This window comes from Abramis brama, assembly GCF_963993115.1.
Source record: "Abramis brama genome assembly, chromosome: 20".
Classification (NCBI taxonomy): domain Eukaryota; kingdom Metazoa; phylum Chordata; class Actinopteri; order Cypriniformes; family Leuciscidae; genus Abramis; species Abramis brama.
In genome coordinates, this window is record NC_139982.1 from 31,178,459 (window position 1) to 31,195,064 (window position 16,606).

At 33.8% G+C, this 16,606-nt stretch overlaps 1 protein-coding gene across 1 annotated transcript in view; it reads left to right on the forward strand.

Annotated features, from left to right (window-relative positions):
• Positions 1-10,174: 10,174 nt before the first annotated feature.
• slc6a13 (solute carrier family 6 member 13) overlaps positions 10,175-16,606 on the forward strand; it is a 29,238-nt gene continuing 22,806 nt past the window's right edge. Inside the window, exon 1 of the mRNA XM_084095938.1 lies at positions 10,175-10,309. Coding sequence (XP_083952064.1) covers positions 10,303-10,309 — 7 coding nt within the window. The 5' untranslated portion in view covers positions 10,175-10,302. The remainder of the gene's footprint in view (positions 10,310-16,606) is intronic.

The following is a 16,606-nucleotide window of genomic DNA, read 5'->3' on the forward strand; positions in this document are numbered from 1 at the left end:
ACAGTTTAAATGATTGTATTATTACAACAATTTAATAAAAAATGTATGTATAATAAATATAAGTAATTTTATGTATAATTTAAATGATTGTATTTTTTTAAATAATTTAATTAAAATTGTTTGTGTATATATATATATATATATATATATACATATACATATACACACAAACAATTATGTATATGTATATATATATATATATATATATACACAATTTAAAGGATTGTATTTTTGTATAATTTGTATAATTGTATATGTATATAATTTAAATGATTGTATTTATTTAAATAATTTAATTAAAGACACACACACACACACACACACCATAGAACAATTCAAAAAGTGAAAAAAATATTAACATTAAAATGTTAAGTTGATTTGTTTAAATGAACGCTTACACAATATTTTGTCAAAATACTAAGTCTAAATAAAATCTTCATAATGTCTGACATTATATTACACATTTTTATTACTCCTTAATTTAAGAAATCCAGAAATCTGTCATTTAGTGGACTTCATCTAATAGTAGCAACTCTTCTTCACCTTTTTTAGTTAAATTGTTACATTGTAATTAAATATTCCATCTTTAATATATCATGATTTCACTCACTATAAACCATTAGAAGTGCAATCATTCACTGTAAAAAATTTCTAACCCTCCCAAATCAAAAATTTCAAGTGACCGATAACATCTAATTTTTTCAATTGGCCCGAGTGAAATTCTTGTTGCAATAGTCTGTTAACATTGGCTCAATGAGAAATAATACGTCAGACTAATTGAAAAATTTAGATGTTATCGGTCACTTGAAATTTTTGACTTGGGGATGTAATTTTTTTTACAGTGTTCATTTTTATGAGGACAATCACTGTTGCATTTGATCCATTGCAGAGAACAAACGAAGAGCTTTCGGCACGACTCAAGTTTATATCTTTATTAGATCTGCTGTTTTATAAGTGTGTCTTCTGGATTATTATACGCTGCTCTACATCTCTCTTAGTCTTGGCCTGCTGTTTGTTTGCAAGGAAAGTTACAATCCCAGAGGAAGAGTGTTTGGATTGGCCTGTGAACGTCTGGTTACGCATGATGATAAATCTCTATTATTTCCATCTCTAGTTCTTCACTATGACTGCTGCCCCAGAGAATCATGGGTAATCTCACGCAGGTCCACTTCTGCTTCACAGGCTTCGACTGATCTGAGGTCAGTAAGTGCACACTTAGATAAAACTAACTAACAGAAATCTGCATTTCAGACAAAACTTAGTAATGAATCGATTCATACAGACAAAACAATGTCTATGCATTATAAATATATTATTACAGTGTGGCTTAAATCAAACAGTCTCCTTTAGATTGATTAAAATAGAACCAATTACAAATTAAGGTTAATTAACCCTGTAAAGCATGAAACAACATTTGCCAGTGCACAAACATTTGATCAATATTCTAATGCATGTCTAATAAACCTTTGATTCTTCAAAGACTAAATTTAACACAAGTGTGTGAGATGTCATACACAGATGAAGTGATTCTGTCCTCGACAAGCTTGTTTGAGTCTGAATGAAGTCATTCAGACCTTGTACTCGTTTGCTCGAGTAAAATCTAAACACCAGAGATGTTTCCACAAAACCAAAGCGATCCCAGACCAGACAAAAAGCCCCGCATGAGACTGAGAGGAGGTCTAGACTAAACAACTGCACTAGGGCCGCGAGCCGCTCCAGATCACGTGACCGGCCGCTCGGATTTCCCCCTCAAAACACCTACACAGTTTGCGCCTGTGTAACATTAAAACATGGCATGCAACTGTAAAAGAGATTTTAGTGCAATGATTTATTTAAAAGTATTTATTGATTTTTAAAAAAAAAATGTATTTAAACTTGATGTATTTTTTTTTGTGATCAATTTTTTATTATTATTTATCATACCAGGGACATATCAAAGCTCACATGAACTATATACAGACAGATGACATGAAAACTGTCCACATATAAACAGAGAAAAAAGCAAAAACAAAACAATAGCATAGAAAGCGACATGTAGAATGTGTGTGTGAGGGGGGGTTGGGGGTAAAAAACATTAAACTTTTAATTTAAAATGTTTTTATTTACAACAAATATTTACTTTAAACATTTTTATGTATTTAAAACTTTTTAAGAAAAGTTAAAGAAGTAATTTATTAAAAAAGTAAAGATTTATATGTAGGCTATTATTTTATGCATTTAATTGTTTTCAAGTATTTACTTATTTAAAATACTAAAAATATTTTAACATTTAAATAAAAAGTCTTTATTTAAACAAAATACATAAAATAACTACATTAATAAATATATTTATATACTTATTTCAATATATATGTATTTATTTATTAATTTTATAAAGTATATATTTATTTCTTATAAATGTATTTGCAATAAGTATGTATTTAAAATATTTATTTATTTTAAAAAAATATATTTTTTAAAAAAATTCTTTGAAATATTAATTTTAAATTATTTATTTAAAATAATAAAAAATATGTATTTATTTAAACAAAATACAAAAATCTTTTATTTATTAAAAAAATATATATACTTATTTGCATAATAACATATTTATATATTCATATACATGTTTATTTATTTTTAATAAATGTATTAAAAATATATTGTAAATGTATATATATATATATCTTCATACCCACAGATCCTCATTGCCTTTCTCTGATGGATGTCAGCTACATTTGGGATAAATGTGTTTGCTCTCAGCACCGGTTATAAAACCGTAAACACCCCCTCGCTGAGTCCCGGTGGGGTCGGGCCCTGTGATGTGCTCCCCCTGATGTGGTCCCGGTGGTGATGGGCCCTGTGATGTGCTCCCCCTGATGCGGTCCCGGTGGGGTCGGGCCCTGTGATGTGCCCCCCTCTGAGAGGCCTGACGTGGGTCGATCACACCAACGCCAGACTGCTGGTTACTACCATAGACTTATGAACCCTAGTCAGAGTTTAGAAAACTTATTTAAAGTTTATTTATTAAAAGTAGTTTAAATTGACGTCTCTATGCCATCATGACCCCAGCTGTCAAATTTATAAATATTTATTTATTTAAAATGTATTTATATGCTTATTTTTGTGTGTAATTATTAAAAAGTATTTATTTATTTATTTGAAATAAAATTGTATTTATTTAAATAAAAATATAATTTATTTATTTAAAAATGTATCTGTATTTATTTATATACATAAATTGTTCATTTATTTAAACATTTATTTAATATTTTTAAAATGTATTTATTAAAAAATATTTATTGTTTATTTATTTAAAAATATTTATTTAAACAAAATTAAAAATGTTAATTTTAAAAAATATATTTTATATACTTATTTTATGTGTAATTATCTAAAAAGTATTTATTTATTCAAAATAAATTTTATTTAAATACATTATTCATTTATTTAAACATTTATTTATTATGTTTTAAATGTATTTGTTTAAAATAAATATTTAAAATATTTGTTTATTCATTTAAAAACCATTTACTTAAACATTTATGTTAAAAATAGAAATATTTATTTAAAATGTATTTATATACTTATTTTGTGTGTAATTATTAAAAAAGTATTTATTTATTTAAAATAAAAATGCATTTATTTAAAATGGGAAAATATTTATTAAAAAATTATTGATTGAGGCATCCAACAATGTATATATTTATTTTAGGCATTTATTTACGTTTTATCTTAATTTATTTTTAAACAATATGCATTTGTTAAAAACATGTATTTTAAATGTATAAATTAATTTATTTAAAGTTATTTTTTTATTTCAAATAGATAATGTGAGTCACATGCCACATCTGGAGCCTCCAGTGTCACTTCACTAATTATAATGAAAATGGTTCTACTTTGTAAGGCCTTATTTTAAACCAGACACATTCTCAATGAGTCTTCTGCCCTCTTGTGGTAGTATTGAACAGTTGCCTGACTGGACACAACTGAACCAACAAGAGGACATGCAGGCAGATTATGGTATGGTATTATTGATTTGTAGATTATAACTGAACCCCTAACCTTGAGTTAAATATTACTGTGAGTTTATTATTAACTATATAAAGTATAGGTTAAGGAGTACCCATAAATGATAAGTATGCATGTGTGTGTGTGTGTGTGTGTGTGTGTGTGTGTGTGTGTGTGTAGACTCATATAAATCAGAAAATTCTCAGTTTGTCTCACTATATATCATGAATAATGAATTAGGACACTGGTGACTCTGGGCTGTAATGCTGCAGTTTCACACTAGAGGTCCCTGTTGATCTCACACACTTCAGAACAGTGTTGAAAAACTTGGGCTGTGTCTGAAAACACCCCCATAACGTTAATAGGGCACTATTTGAGGGAACATCCATTTGTAATTGTGTCCGAAACCAGTGCACATTATCGTATATATATATATATTGCAGTTTTGCCGTCTGTCTCTTTAAATGCTCGAGCTCTTTAAAGCAGGACTCTGATTGGCTGTCATTGTTTTTTTCGAACATTTTTCAAACATTAATGGAATGTTAAAATTTAAACATTTAAAAATGTTAGATAAATATCCAACTCAATTGTTTCAGAAAAAAACTCCCATCATGAACTATGTATGAATAATGTTTAACTGTTATTTGGAGAATATTTTTTAAGAACAGATACTTCTAAAACTGAATGTTCTATTAATGTTACTGGATGAACGATTGTTCAGAACTTTGAGACCTTGTGTTAGAATGTTAGGCAAAGGTCTGAGAACGTTCCTTGAATGCGCTTTAAAAGTAATTGCATTTTCACATGTGTGTGTGGTATTTTTATACATATATTTATGGTATGTTTTCATGACAACAATGTACTAAAAACGGAGTTCCAAGTTCACAATGATCCGTGAAAACGACTAAAAACGCTGCCAGGCCAGTAGATGGCGATGTGACTATGTAAAGAAACACACAGACTGAACACACTGTTCACTGTTCTCACCATAGATATCATATATAAAGGCTAGATGTCTCGTGCGCTCTGCTGGCCAATGGAGATCAATGTCCGCACACGGCGGCCATCTTGCCACAGTGGATTCGCTCACTCGTTTAATGGTGCATATACTTTTAAATAACCATAACTTGCTCAATTTTCTACCGATTTTCAAACGGTTTGGTTTGTTATAAACGTCAGAGATGTAGTTATGACACTACATACATACACTGCATACATATGAATAATTATAACATACATGTTTAAGCATTCGGAATAGCCACGTTAATAACGTTTGTAAGAAACCAAACCGTTTGTAAATCCGTCAATATTTCAGCGAGATAAGAGGATTTGTGTGCATGCTGATCACTCACCTAATGCACAGCTTCACTGTGGTAAGATGGCCGAACGGCGATGCCGGAAGTGAATGCGCCATAAGACATCTAGCGTTTATATATGATATCTATGGTTCTCACAGATTTGCGTTTTTGTAGATAACGGCATCGTTTTCAAAAACTTGCACTTTGGGGGATGTTTACATGACAGTGTTTTTAAATAAAAACAGAAAACTTCTTATGCGTTTTGGCCGTTCATTTACATGCTTTTTTGGGTGACTGAAAACGCAAACTTTTGAAAACGATATCGTAAAAACTACAAAAACGCAAATCATCGCCACCTACTGGCCTGGCATAAATAATACAGCGTTTTTAGTCGTTTTCACGGAGGAGATCATTTTGACAACGAAAAAAGCTGTTTTTGTACATCGCTGTAATGTAAACGATGTACAAAACGCTGAATTCCATTTTTCGTTTAAATTAACGATAAAACGTTTAGTTGAAACTGGTGTTGTGTAAACAGCCCTGAAGAAAGTAAAATTTACTGCTGCTTCGAGACACTATAGTGAGTTTCCCATAATTTAGCAGCATTCCCAGTGTCTCATCTGCTCAGGACACTCTAGCACTTTCTTGCTGTCCTGTTTTCCCTCTGCCAGGATCTTTTACGCAAGCAGTCTCCCACTGCGTCTTTAGGACCCCAGCACAACCGTGAACTGTGCTCAACGGGACCCTGCATGCTCAAACTCATAATTAACAGCGTTCCTGTCCCGGTTAAGACGAGGTGATGTTAAACGGGAGAGACGGAGCAGCCAGTGACCTGTGGAAGTGATGTGGAGAACTTTCAGGAAAAACATCTCTGAGTTCCTCTTTATTGATGCTCAATGTTTCAAAATCACAATGTGGAACAATAAGTTCAGACAAGATCCCTTTTTTCCTTGTTTAAAGCAGACGAGGAAGGAATGTGTGTGTAATTAAATGCTCAGAGAGCAGGGATAATCTGTAAACATCCTTCAGAACATGTGATGCTGATAGTCGGCATATTTCAATACACTATAACCTAATTGGAGACCTAAATTACTGTGTTTCCTACTGTATGTACTCAGGGTCCAAAAATAATATGCATGTTGGGAATAAGAAATACTCACTAATAAAACATCCAGGCTAAATCTCAGCCCAAAATTAAAAAAAAAAATTTTTTAAATATATTTTGATTTAATTTGTTGTATTGTGGCATTGTTTTTGAGAGCCTTATTTTATTTAATGCAAAAATATATCTTTTTTTTGTGTTTTTTTTATTCTCTGTATATTTTTAACTTTAAAACACTCAAAACGGTTGATTTAACATTTTTATATAAAAAAATCTGTATAAATTTCATGTATAATGGTTTCAGTTAAATATTATAATTTTTTCCACATTGCAGTTATGAAATGAGACTTTGCTTTACAATAGTGAGAATTTCCCGTGCATTTTCAAATATTTCAAATATTTTCCCGTTTTAAATAAATACATTTTTATTTTAAATACATAAATAATTTTTGTTAATAATTACACCAAAATTTTAAATTTTAAATAAATATTTATATTTTTAACATAAACGTTTAAGTAAATGGCTTTTAAATAAATAAACAAATATTTTAAATATGTCAAATAAATACAGACTTGACATCAAAGAACCATTAAATATAAGTGAAAACATTATAAAATATTTATAACAAAATGTCAAAAATGGTTATCAATCTTACTGTCTACAAATTTCATCATGCAAAAATCCAAATTTAATTTATTATTCATTTATTTTTGAGGGGAAGTGAACTAGACATGACCCCCTGTAACAATACCGTACACTTTGAGTATAGATGTGATGGTTATACATGCAAGCACACATATGATGTTCTTTAGGTTTGTCAAAGGCAAAATGTACAGAACTACATCAACTTTTTGAGAAGAAGACGAGCATCAAACAGATATAAAGTGCTGTCCTGTATAGCATCAACATGCTGGACCCGGAGAACGTCTCTGGCTAGTTAAAGTAGCCTTGTTTCCTGAGAGAGAGAACGAGACGTTGCATCAGTAGCTGTGAAAGGGAACCCTGCGTACTTTCACTGACGGATCACCTCTAGCATAGTTTAGTGTCCAAACGCTGTTAAAGTCGCATAAAGGAACATGTGCAGCTGCCCGCTTCACTTAGACAACAAGACGATTAATGGCCAGCAAATGGACTTGCTGAAATCTCGGATGTTTCTCCTGAGAAAAACACAGTAATCTCACATGTGTCTCAAACTTTCTGCTCACATTTACTCAAACGTCTGCAATCAGAAGTCAGAGATTCACATAAAAGTGTGCTATTAGTATGCTTCTTTTACACAATACTTTCAGTCTACTTTCAGTTTTTATGTACTTATCAGAAATATACTTAAAATTACACTCATGACTTATACTGACAGAAAGTATAATTGGTCTATACATGTTCTCAATCTAGATCGAGATATACTTAAAAGTGAATTTAGTATACTAAGTATACTAAGTTGTGTTTACTCTTTTGATTGAGTAGCCTATTAAACACTTAGTTTTACAAACTGTCTTATAAACTTACATTGTGTGAAAATATTGATTTATAAAGAAACACATCTAATTCTGAGTATGTGCACATAGGAATTTACTTCAAATTTGCTTAATATTGCAAGTATAAATAGGAATAGGACCATAGTATACTTAAAGTGCATAAATAATATATAATAAGTATGTTAATTTCACTTAAAGAACACTTACAAGTATACTTGCAGTCTAAAACTTAATCTACTGAGAGTATACTTCAAATTGTACTTTCATAAACTAAAAAAATTTATTACAAGTATTTGACTAGCAAACTATCATTTGTTACAGTATACATAGAAAAAGCTAGTTGTAAACTATTTGTGTACTCAGTTTACTACTTAAAGTACACTTAAAAGTGTACTTTTATACACTAAAATGTTGGCCAATTTAGTCCCAAGTATTGAACTAGTACACTTACAAGTATAGTACTAGTACGCTGATATTAGTGTACTTAAAAAATATACTTGTATACTTAAAAAAGGGTCTCGATATGAACTCAAATATTTCTCATCAAATAATCTAAGCTGCTCCACGTTAATTTTATAGTTGTATAATCTTACTGGATGACAACTAGTGACTCATTTGCCTTTGTTTTTATGAATTTTAGAAGACAAATCTAAGATTAGATAAACACCGTAATCAAATATAACCGAGATCTCCATTAAATCTCCCGAGCTGTGAAAGAGCAGCATCCGAGCCGTAAAACTGTCTTCTGCGAGAGCGAAATGCTTGGTTTATTCTCCTAAATGAGCATCATTGAGTCGCTGGGAAGAAAAACACTCTTCCTGGAGCATCAGTATGCAGGGAACGACTGAAGACACAAAGAAAGAGAAAAGAAAGGAATGGATGAATGAGCAAACCGTTCTGAATGCACAGACAAACTGAATTAAAAGAAAAACATCCAAAGTATCAATAATACATCGAAAACAGTGCATTCACAGGTTTGTGAGGGTGCTTGCATTGCTATGTGGTCGTTAGGGTGTTCGAAGTTGTTGTTAGAACATTGCTGGGTGGTTGCCAGGGCATTGCTATGCTGTTACTAATGTATTCTGAATGTTTTTAGTGTTCTTTGTTGTTGCTAGGGTATTTGGGAGGTTACCACTGCGTTGCTATGCACTTGCTAAGGTCTTCAGAGTGCTTTTTAATGCACTTCTGTGTGGCTGTGAGATTGTTGTAGATGGTTGCTAGGGCGTTGCTGGGTGTTTGCTAGGGTGAATTTCCAGGGTTCTTCTATGAAATTGGTTAAGAGTGTTTTTGAGTGAATGATTCTATGATGCACTTATGAATAATTCACTTGTTTCATTACTGGGTGAATCAGCGTTTTTGAATGAATCACTTGAACGAATGATTCAATGACAAATACATATTTTAACAGTCTCTTGTCGCCACCTACTGGTGTAACGATGTTATTGATACAATCAAGTCCCCCTGCAGTCAATCATTTTATCCTTAGTTTTTTCCTTGAAAAAAATTCTTCATGCCTTAAAATAGCTTGAATGTAACTGGACACCCTTGCCTCATTTAGTATACGCGGAATATGCAAATGAGCCCCGCCTCCACTCACTCACTCAGCTCAGAGATCCACTGGTTGACGATCACACGTTGATCTGATTGGTTACAAGGTAGTTTGTGACGTCAGAAACACCAGCGATTTCAAAGCGTGTTTTTGAGACTGTCTTTGGTTCACTGCAGTTTTAAGGAGGAAATACTCAGCAATGCTGTCGACTTATGAATTTACACATGGTTTGTCTTAAAGCATATTAAAAGCATATTAAAAACACCACATAGACATATAAACAACATTAAAAGCTTGTAATCATGCAGTTCTAGCAAAATGGCACAAAAAATACTGATATCTCTATATGGAATAAAAATACGTTTTTATTCCAAGTCTCTTACACAACATGAAAACATGCCTGCTTTTAACCAATTTATAAGCATATGTCCCATGATCCTCTCTAGAGATTCAGTCTGAACCCCATTTGTTCATTTGTTGAGAAGCTGGTGTGATCCGGGTGGTCTTTTGAGACCGAGCCATAATGTTTCCTTTCTCTGGTGTCCTTCAGCGGAGAGAGAGAGAGAGAGAGAGAGAGAGAGAAAGAGAGAGAGAGAGAGAGAGAGAGAGAGAGAAAGAGAGAGAGAGAGAGAGAGAGAGAAAGAGAGAGAGAGAGAGAGAGAGAGAGAGAGAGAGAGAGAGAGAGAGAGAGAGAGAGAGAGAGAGAGAGCGTTATGCAATCCGTCAAAGCCTCACGGTCTCAGTGTTTTGTGAATGGGAGCGAGAGGGAGGAGTTGGACTTAGACCATCCAGGACTGACTGACTGACGGGATTCACCAAACCAGAAAACCTTCACATTATAGAGCAAAACCTGACAATATACAGGACACTTGCCCTGCAACATCCTGATGAAGGGTGAGTTTTATCAGATTTTCATGTGCTGTGTCATGTTTACTCATGCATGTTTGTGTAGATTCTTATCAAAACCAGAAGTAGTTTTATTGTGTCACAAACATTTTTTGACTTCTTTTACTTCATAAACAGTTGGAGTATCTTTTCAATGAGCATGCAACTTGATTGTTGTTGCAGTTTTGTCGTGCACGGTTCTGTCAGGAGTGTGGAAGTGCTTCTATCTTTCCTTATTGACTTTTTTGGGGTAACACTTCACAATAAGGTTCATTAGTTAGCCTAACATTAGTTAACTACCTTAGTTAACATGAACTAAGAATGAACAATACTTCTACAGCATTAATTCATCTTAGTTTACTAATACATTACGAAAATCAAAGGTTGTATTTGTTAACATTAGTTAATGCACTGTGAACTAACATGAACAAACAATGAACAACTGTGCTTTCATTAACTAACATTAACAAAGATTAATAAATACTGTAACAAATGTATTGCTCATGGTTAGTTCATGTTAGTTAATACATTAACTAATGTTAACTAATGAACCTTATTGTAAAGTGTTACCAAATTATTTTTTTATTTTCTTTAATTTACATTTTAGAATAATAGCAAAGTCACTAAAACTCTAAAAGTTTGGGAGGAAACCATGTAAAACAGCTCTTTTATATTCAAGCTTCTTGTTTGTCTAGATTCCAACTTTTCTCATTCATCCTGAAATGCTTTTAAACACTATTGAAGTGTGTGATGAGCAATTCATGATGCTTTTCCTTCACTAAAATATTAGTTTTATAATGACATTTTGTATGTATGCACAATTTGCACTACTGTTCAAAAGTTTGGAGCCAGTAAGAAATTAATAGGCTAATTGTATTCATCAATGATGCATTAAATTGGCCAAAAGTGACAATAAAGACTAAATAAATGCTGTTCTTTTGAACTTCCATTCATCAAACAATCCTGAAAAATAACATTTATTAGGGTTTCCACAAAAATATGAAGCAGCACGACATTAATAATAATCATAAATGTTTCTTGAGCAGCAAATCATCATATTAGAGTAATCATGTGACACTGAAGACTGGAGTAATGATGCTGGAAATTCAGCTTTGATCACAGGAATAAATTACAATTTACTGTATATTCACATAGAAAACACTAATTTTAAATTGTAATAATGTTTCACAGTTTTACTGTATTTTTGATCAAATAAATTCAGCCTTGTTGATTGTAATTTCTTTCAAAAACATAAAAAAAATCCAAACTTTTGTGTATGTTTGTGTATAAAATGTATTTTATACTTATAGAATTGCTTCATATTTCAAGCTGTTAGATCATAATGTTGTAAAATCATGAGCATCATAACAATAGTGTGTATAAACTTTGGTAAAAGAAGAAGAATCAATTGCCTGCAAAGCAACTTCATTAATTTTAAATGTGCAATTAATTTTTTTTCACTTTGCGTAAAAAAGGTGGTCAAAACGAATGCAGATGCATGAGGAATTTCACTCGTGAATCTACACAAATCTGCCACTGTGTGATATATGTAGATGTTTTCAGCTATGCAGTTCATTCCTTTGGGATTTTCCCACTTGCATGTTCAGATTTCCACACACCCCATCACAACGTATGTTATTCTGCTCGTATAATTGAACAATAAGCCGCAAAAGCACAAATTAAACTCATTAATTTCAATTAGTTGATTGTTAACAACTTCACTCATGAAATAAATGTTTACAAGTCAGTTCAATAGTGAAGAATAATAAGCTGCCAAGCTGAAGATCTTAAATGACACATGCGTGTGATATATGAACGCTCCTGTGGCGTTTGGCCCCACATTGACTGTCGTAATATGAGGATTATTTGATGATCTTTTTGCCTGTGAGTTCCAGCTTTGTGTCAGCAAGTTGAGAGCTGGCAGAGATTCAAGTGAGCTTTTGTAAAGACTGCGTTTTTATTCGTCCTGCAAGTATCTACCTGCGTCGAGAGCTTTTATTGCTCAGATGTTGCTCTTTCATTGCTCATGAGATTTTGAGATAATTTTGAGACACTTTTGAGTGCAGACTTTATTATCTTGAGCACAGTTTGAGATATTTTTGAGATCTCTTTTGAAAACTCTAGTTATGAAAAATGTGAGATTAGTAGAATCGTTTTCTCAGGAGAAACAACTGAGAAGCAGGAGACTTCAAAAGGTCAGTTTGCATCTCATATGTGTCGGGGGAGAAACAGTTGAGATATTAAAGTGATCCATGTGCAGTTCGGATTTTCTTTTGGTATCATTGGGAAATCTGAGCAGAATTTGAGACATTTCTGAGATCTCTTTTGAAGTCCATTTGCTCGCTATTTTAAGCTCATTGCTGTCTTGGAGAAACAGTTGAGATTACAGAGATATACGTGCCGTTCTTCTTTCCTTTTGCATGTTTGGAAATTCTGAGCAGAGTTTGAGACATTTGAGATCTCTTGAAACTCTAGAGATGATATATGTGAGATTAGCAGGGTTTTTCCCTCAGTAGAAGCGGGAGACTTCAGCTGGTCCGTTTGCGTTTATTTATGTCTAGGAGAAACAGATGAGACATTAAGGAGATCTATGTTGAGTTTTTATTTGTATTTGGTATCTTTGGGCAATGTGAGCAGAGTTTGAGACATTTTTAGATCTCTTGAAACTCTGTAAATGATATTTGTGAGATTAAAGGGGTGGTTAATGCCCTTTTCACAAGATGTAAAATAAGTCTCTGATGTCCCCAGAGTGTGTGTGTGAAGTTTTAGCTCAAAATACCCCACAGATATTTTTTGAGGGTGAGCAAAAACGCCCTTTAAATGCAAATGAGCTGCTGCTCCCGGCACAGTGGGCGGAGCTTCAACAAATTGTGTCCCTAGCAGCTTAGATTACCTCACACAGACATGCACTGAACATTTCAAAAACTTTTAGCCTTTTATGTTCAAACCGGAGTCAGAAAGACGGAGAGACTCAAGAAGAAGTGACAATATGTAGACAACATTTCTGAATGGTTAGTTGAAGAATTTATGCAGCTGATGTGTAGTTATCTTCTAGTCATTGATTAGCATATTCTGTCTTGATAATCTATAAATCGTGTTCCGGGGGCGGGTTTATGTAAATTCTAGGGTTGGTGATGTCACTAACCCGGGAGGAATGTTGTGTAGTCTCTGCCAGCCGTTTGTTGTAGTCCTTAAAAAGCAATTTCTTTAAAAAGCGAATATCTCCCTTTGCTTTGAACTTTGAGCGTTGTAACTTTGCAGATGTTGTTTATGCTCAAACAGCAACATTACACACTAACTAAAGTCAGAAAAGTGAAATCATAATCAACCACCCCTTTAACAGGTTCTTTTCTCATGAGAAACATCTGAGAAATAGGAGACTTCAGCGGGTCGATTTGTGTCTTATTGGTGTGCGAGACACAGTCGAGACATTAAAGAGGTCTATGTTGAGTTTTTCTTGGTATCTTTGAGAAATCTGAGCAGAGTTTGCGAAATTTTGGAGATCTCTTTTGAAATTCTGCAGATGATATATGTGAGATTAACTGGTTCTTTTCTCATGAGAAACATTTGTGAAACAGCATCTCATTGCTGTCTAGGAGAAACAGTGGAGATATTAAAGAGATCTGTGCATCGTTCTTCCTAACTTTTGTATCTTTGGGAATTCTGAGAACAGTTTGGGGAACTTTTGAGATCTCTTTTGAAACTCTAGAGATGATATGTAGGCGTTTCTTTTCTCATGAGAAACACCTGAAAAGCAGGAGACTTTAGTTTAGGTCTTATTGGTGCCTACGAGAAACGGTCAAGATTTTAAAGAGATCTATGTTGAGTTTTTTTCTTTGGTATCTTTGGGAAATCTGAGAACAGTTTGAGACATTTTTGAGATCTCTTTTGAAACGCTAGAGATTATGTATATGAGATTAGTGGGCGTTTTTTCCTCTAGAGAAACATCTGAGAAGCAGGAGACTTCAGCAAGTCCATTTGCTCTCCGTTTAATTTGATTAAAGTGTCGAGAAACAGTTGAGATATTAAAGAGATCTATGTGCCGTTCTTCTTTCCTTTGTTACTGTACCTTTGGGAAATCTGAGCAGAGTTTGAGACATTATTGAGATCAATCCTAAAGTATAAAGGGATTACTGTGTTTTTTCTAAAAAAGAACAATCTGAGAAGCAGAAACTCAATTTGGTCTCTATTCAATCTCTTTGAGATCTAGGAGAAACAATTGAGATGCTAAAGAGTTTTTTTCCAGCATAAATCTGTTTTGAATGCAGAGTTTGGTATTGTTGAAAATCTGAGCATGATTTGACATGTTTTTGAGATCTATTCTGAAATACGTCAGAATTTATAACGGGGGGAATATACATATTAAGTTATGCGGCTGTGCAATAATATCACGGCTTTTTACTGAATATTTATAGCCTGGAAATCCAGACATAAATCTGAAAGATTAACGGTCTGGCATCGACTAATGAAACTCGGCCAGCTCGAGGGGCGGCACCAAGCATGCATTTGAAAATCTCACTGCACGCAATTGGATAACACTACGACCAATCACAACAAGCCCCATACGCTTAGCTACCAGCGGAGATAACTGGTAGATTAGACTCTTGCCGTATCCGGTCGGCAAAACAGCAAAAACGCCCTTTTTGCAAAGGAAGGATTCGAGCGCCGTCTTCTGTTCCTCTTTTAGAGAAAAAGCCAAGTCTAACTCGTTCATTGTAGCGGCCAAAGACGTTTCAAACAACTGGTGTTCATCCATAGCCATCTTGCAATGTTCACTAATGACTTCGGCGTCACAGCGCTGTCGTCATCTCGCCTCTGGCCCGCCTATATCAGATAACCCGATGTGATTGGTGCAGCTCAGAACGATATTTAATGAGCATCATTACTCGACACCAGAGTAAACTCGCTGAGCAAATTCAACTTGTGCTCTCGCGAGAACTCTGGATTTCCAGGGTAGAATATTTATATATTTTTTTTAAATTCTTGTCCTATATGTTTGTATGGTTCTGTATGTTTTATGCAAGCATGTACCTCTTAGGAGAAGCACTATATTTAGTTGTATACTGTGCAATGACAAAAAATGGAATTCTATTCTATTCTATTCTATTCTATTCTATGAAAGTCGTGAGGTCACTTGTGGTGTTTTTCTAAGGAGAACAATCTGAGAAGCAGGAGACTTAAACAGAAAGTCTATTTGCTCTCCTTCTAATATTATTGAGAAACAATTGAGATTTGTTTGTCACTTTTCCGTCAAAGGGGCAAACGGCCCTCAGAAGCTCATCTCTATAGGACTAATGTGTGATCTCATCTCTGGCCGAGTGAAAACGTCAGTAAACTGAGATCAAACCGCCTCATCTACCAAACAAACCAGAAGTCTGTTCTGCCTCATGCTGCCAGTCCTTCATTCCTTCAGGTGTCTTGTTAATGCAAGCGTCTATTTATACCAGTCTGGTAATGCTGTTCGGTTTTCACTGACGACTGTGACACTGGCACTTCCCCCTCCTGTTCCTGCAAAAGAAAAAGAGCACATTCTCAAGGCCTCTGACTCTGCGGGACGTCCAGCATGTTTGAAACCTCATGCATGTTGAACAGACTTTTGCCCCTCCGATTAACTTTGGATATTCTGGTTCCTTCACTGTAAAAACAAATTGTTAGAAAAAAGTAAGTTACCTGGTTGCCTTAAAATTTTTAATTGAAGTTCATTGAAATTAAACAATTGAGTTAATGCAATGAAGGAGATTGGTTTAATCAATAGAAACTCAAAATATGTTATCTGAACCACATTAATTATCTAAGTTGATTTGACAAAAGATAAAAAGTTGTGATTACTAATAAAAATAATATTTTTTTACCGTGTTGAAACTGGTTTTGTTTCAGGACTCACACCAGTGTTGTTCAGGGTACAAAGTTCAGTGAAAAAGTGCTGAAATGTATTTAAAACACCGACAAAAAAGTTCTTTCACTGGATGTACAATAGCCTGGACATTCAGCAAAGCATCTCCTTTTGTGTTCCACGTAAGAAGGAAAGCCATTACGGCTAAATGATGACAGAGTTGTTAATGTCTTTGATTTGTACTACTGAAACGCACAGATGAGTCCGACTCGTTAATATAAGCTGACAGATATGAACACAGTGAGGGAGTCTTCTGTTTCGCACACAGAGAGAGTCTTTTCAGCAGTGCTGGGTGTTGGGTAGCCGTATCCCACAATGCTCGTGTGATCTGTCACTATCACGGCATGCATTGGGTCATGTGATGCCGTCTCCAGTAATGCTCTCCAGAACGGGATGGTGAGTTCTGTCATCAT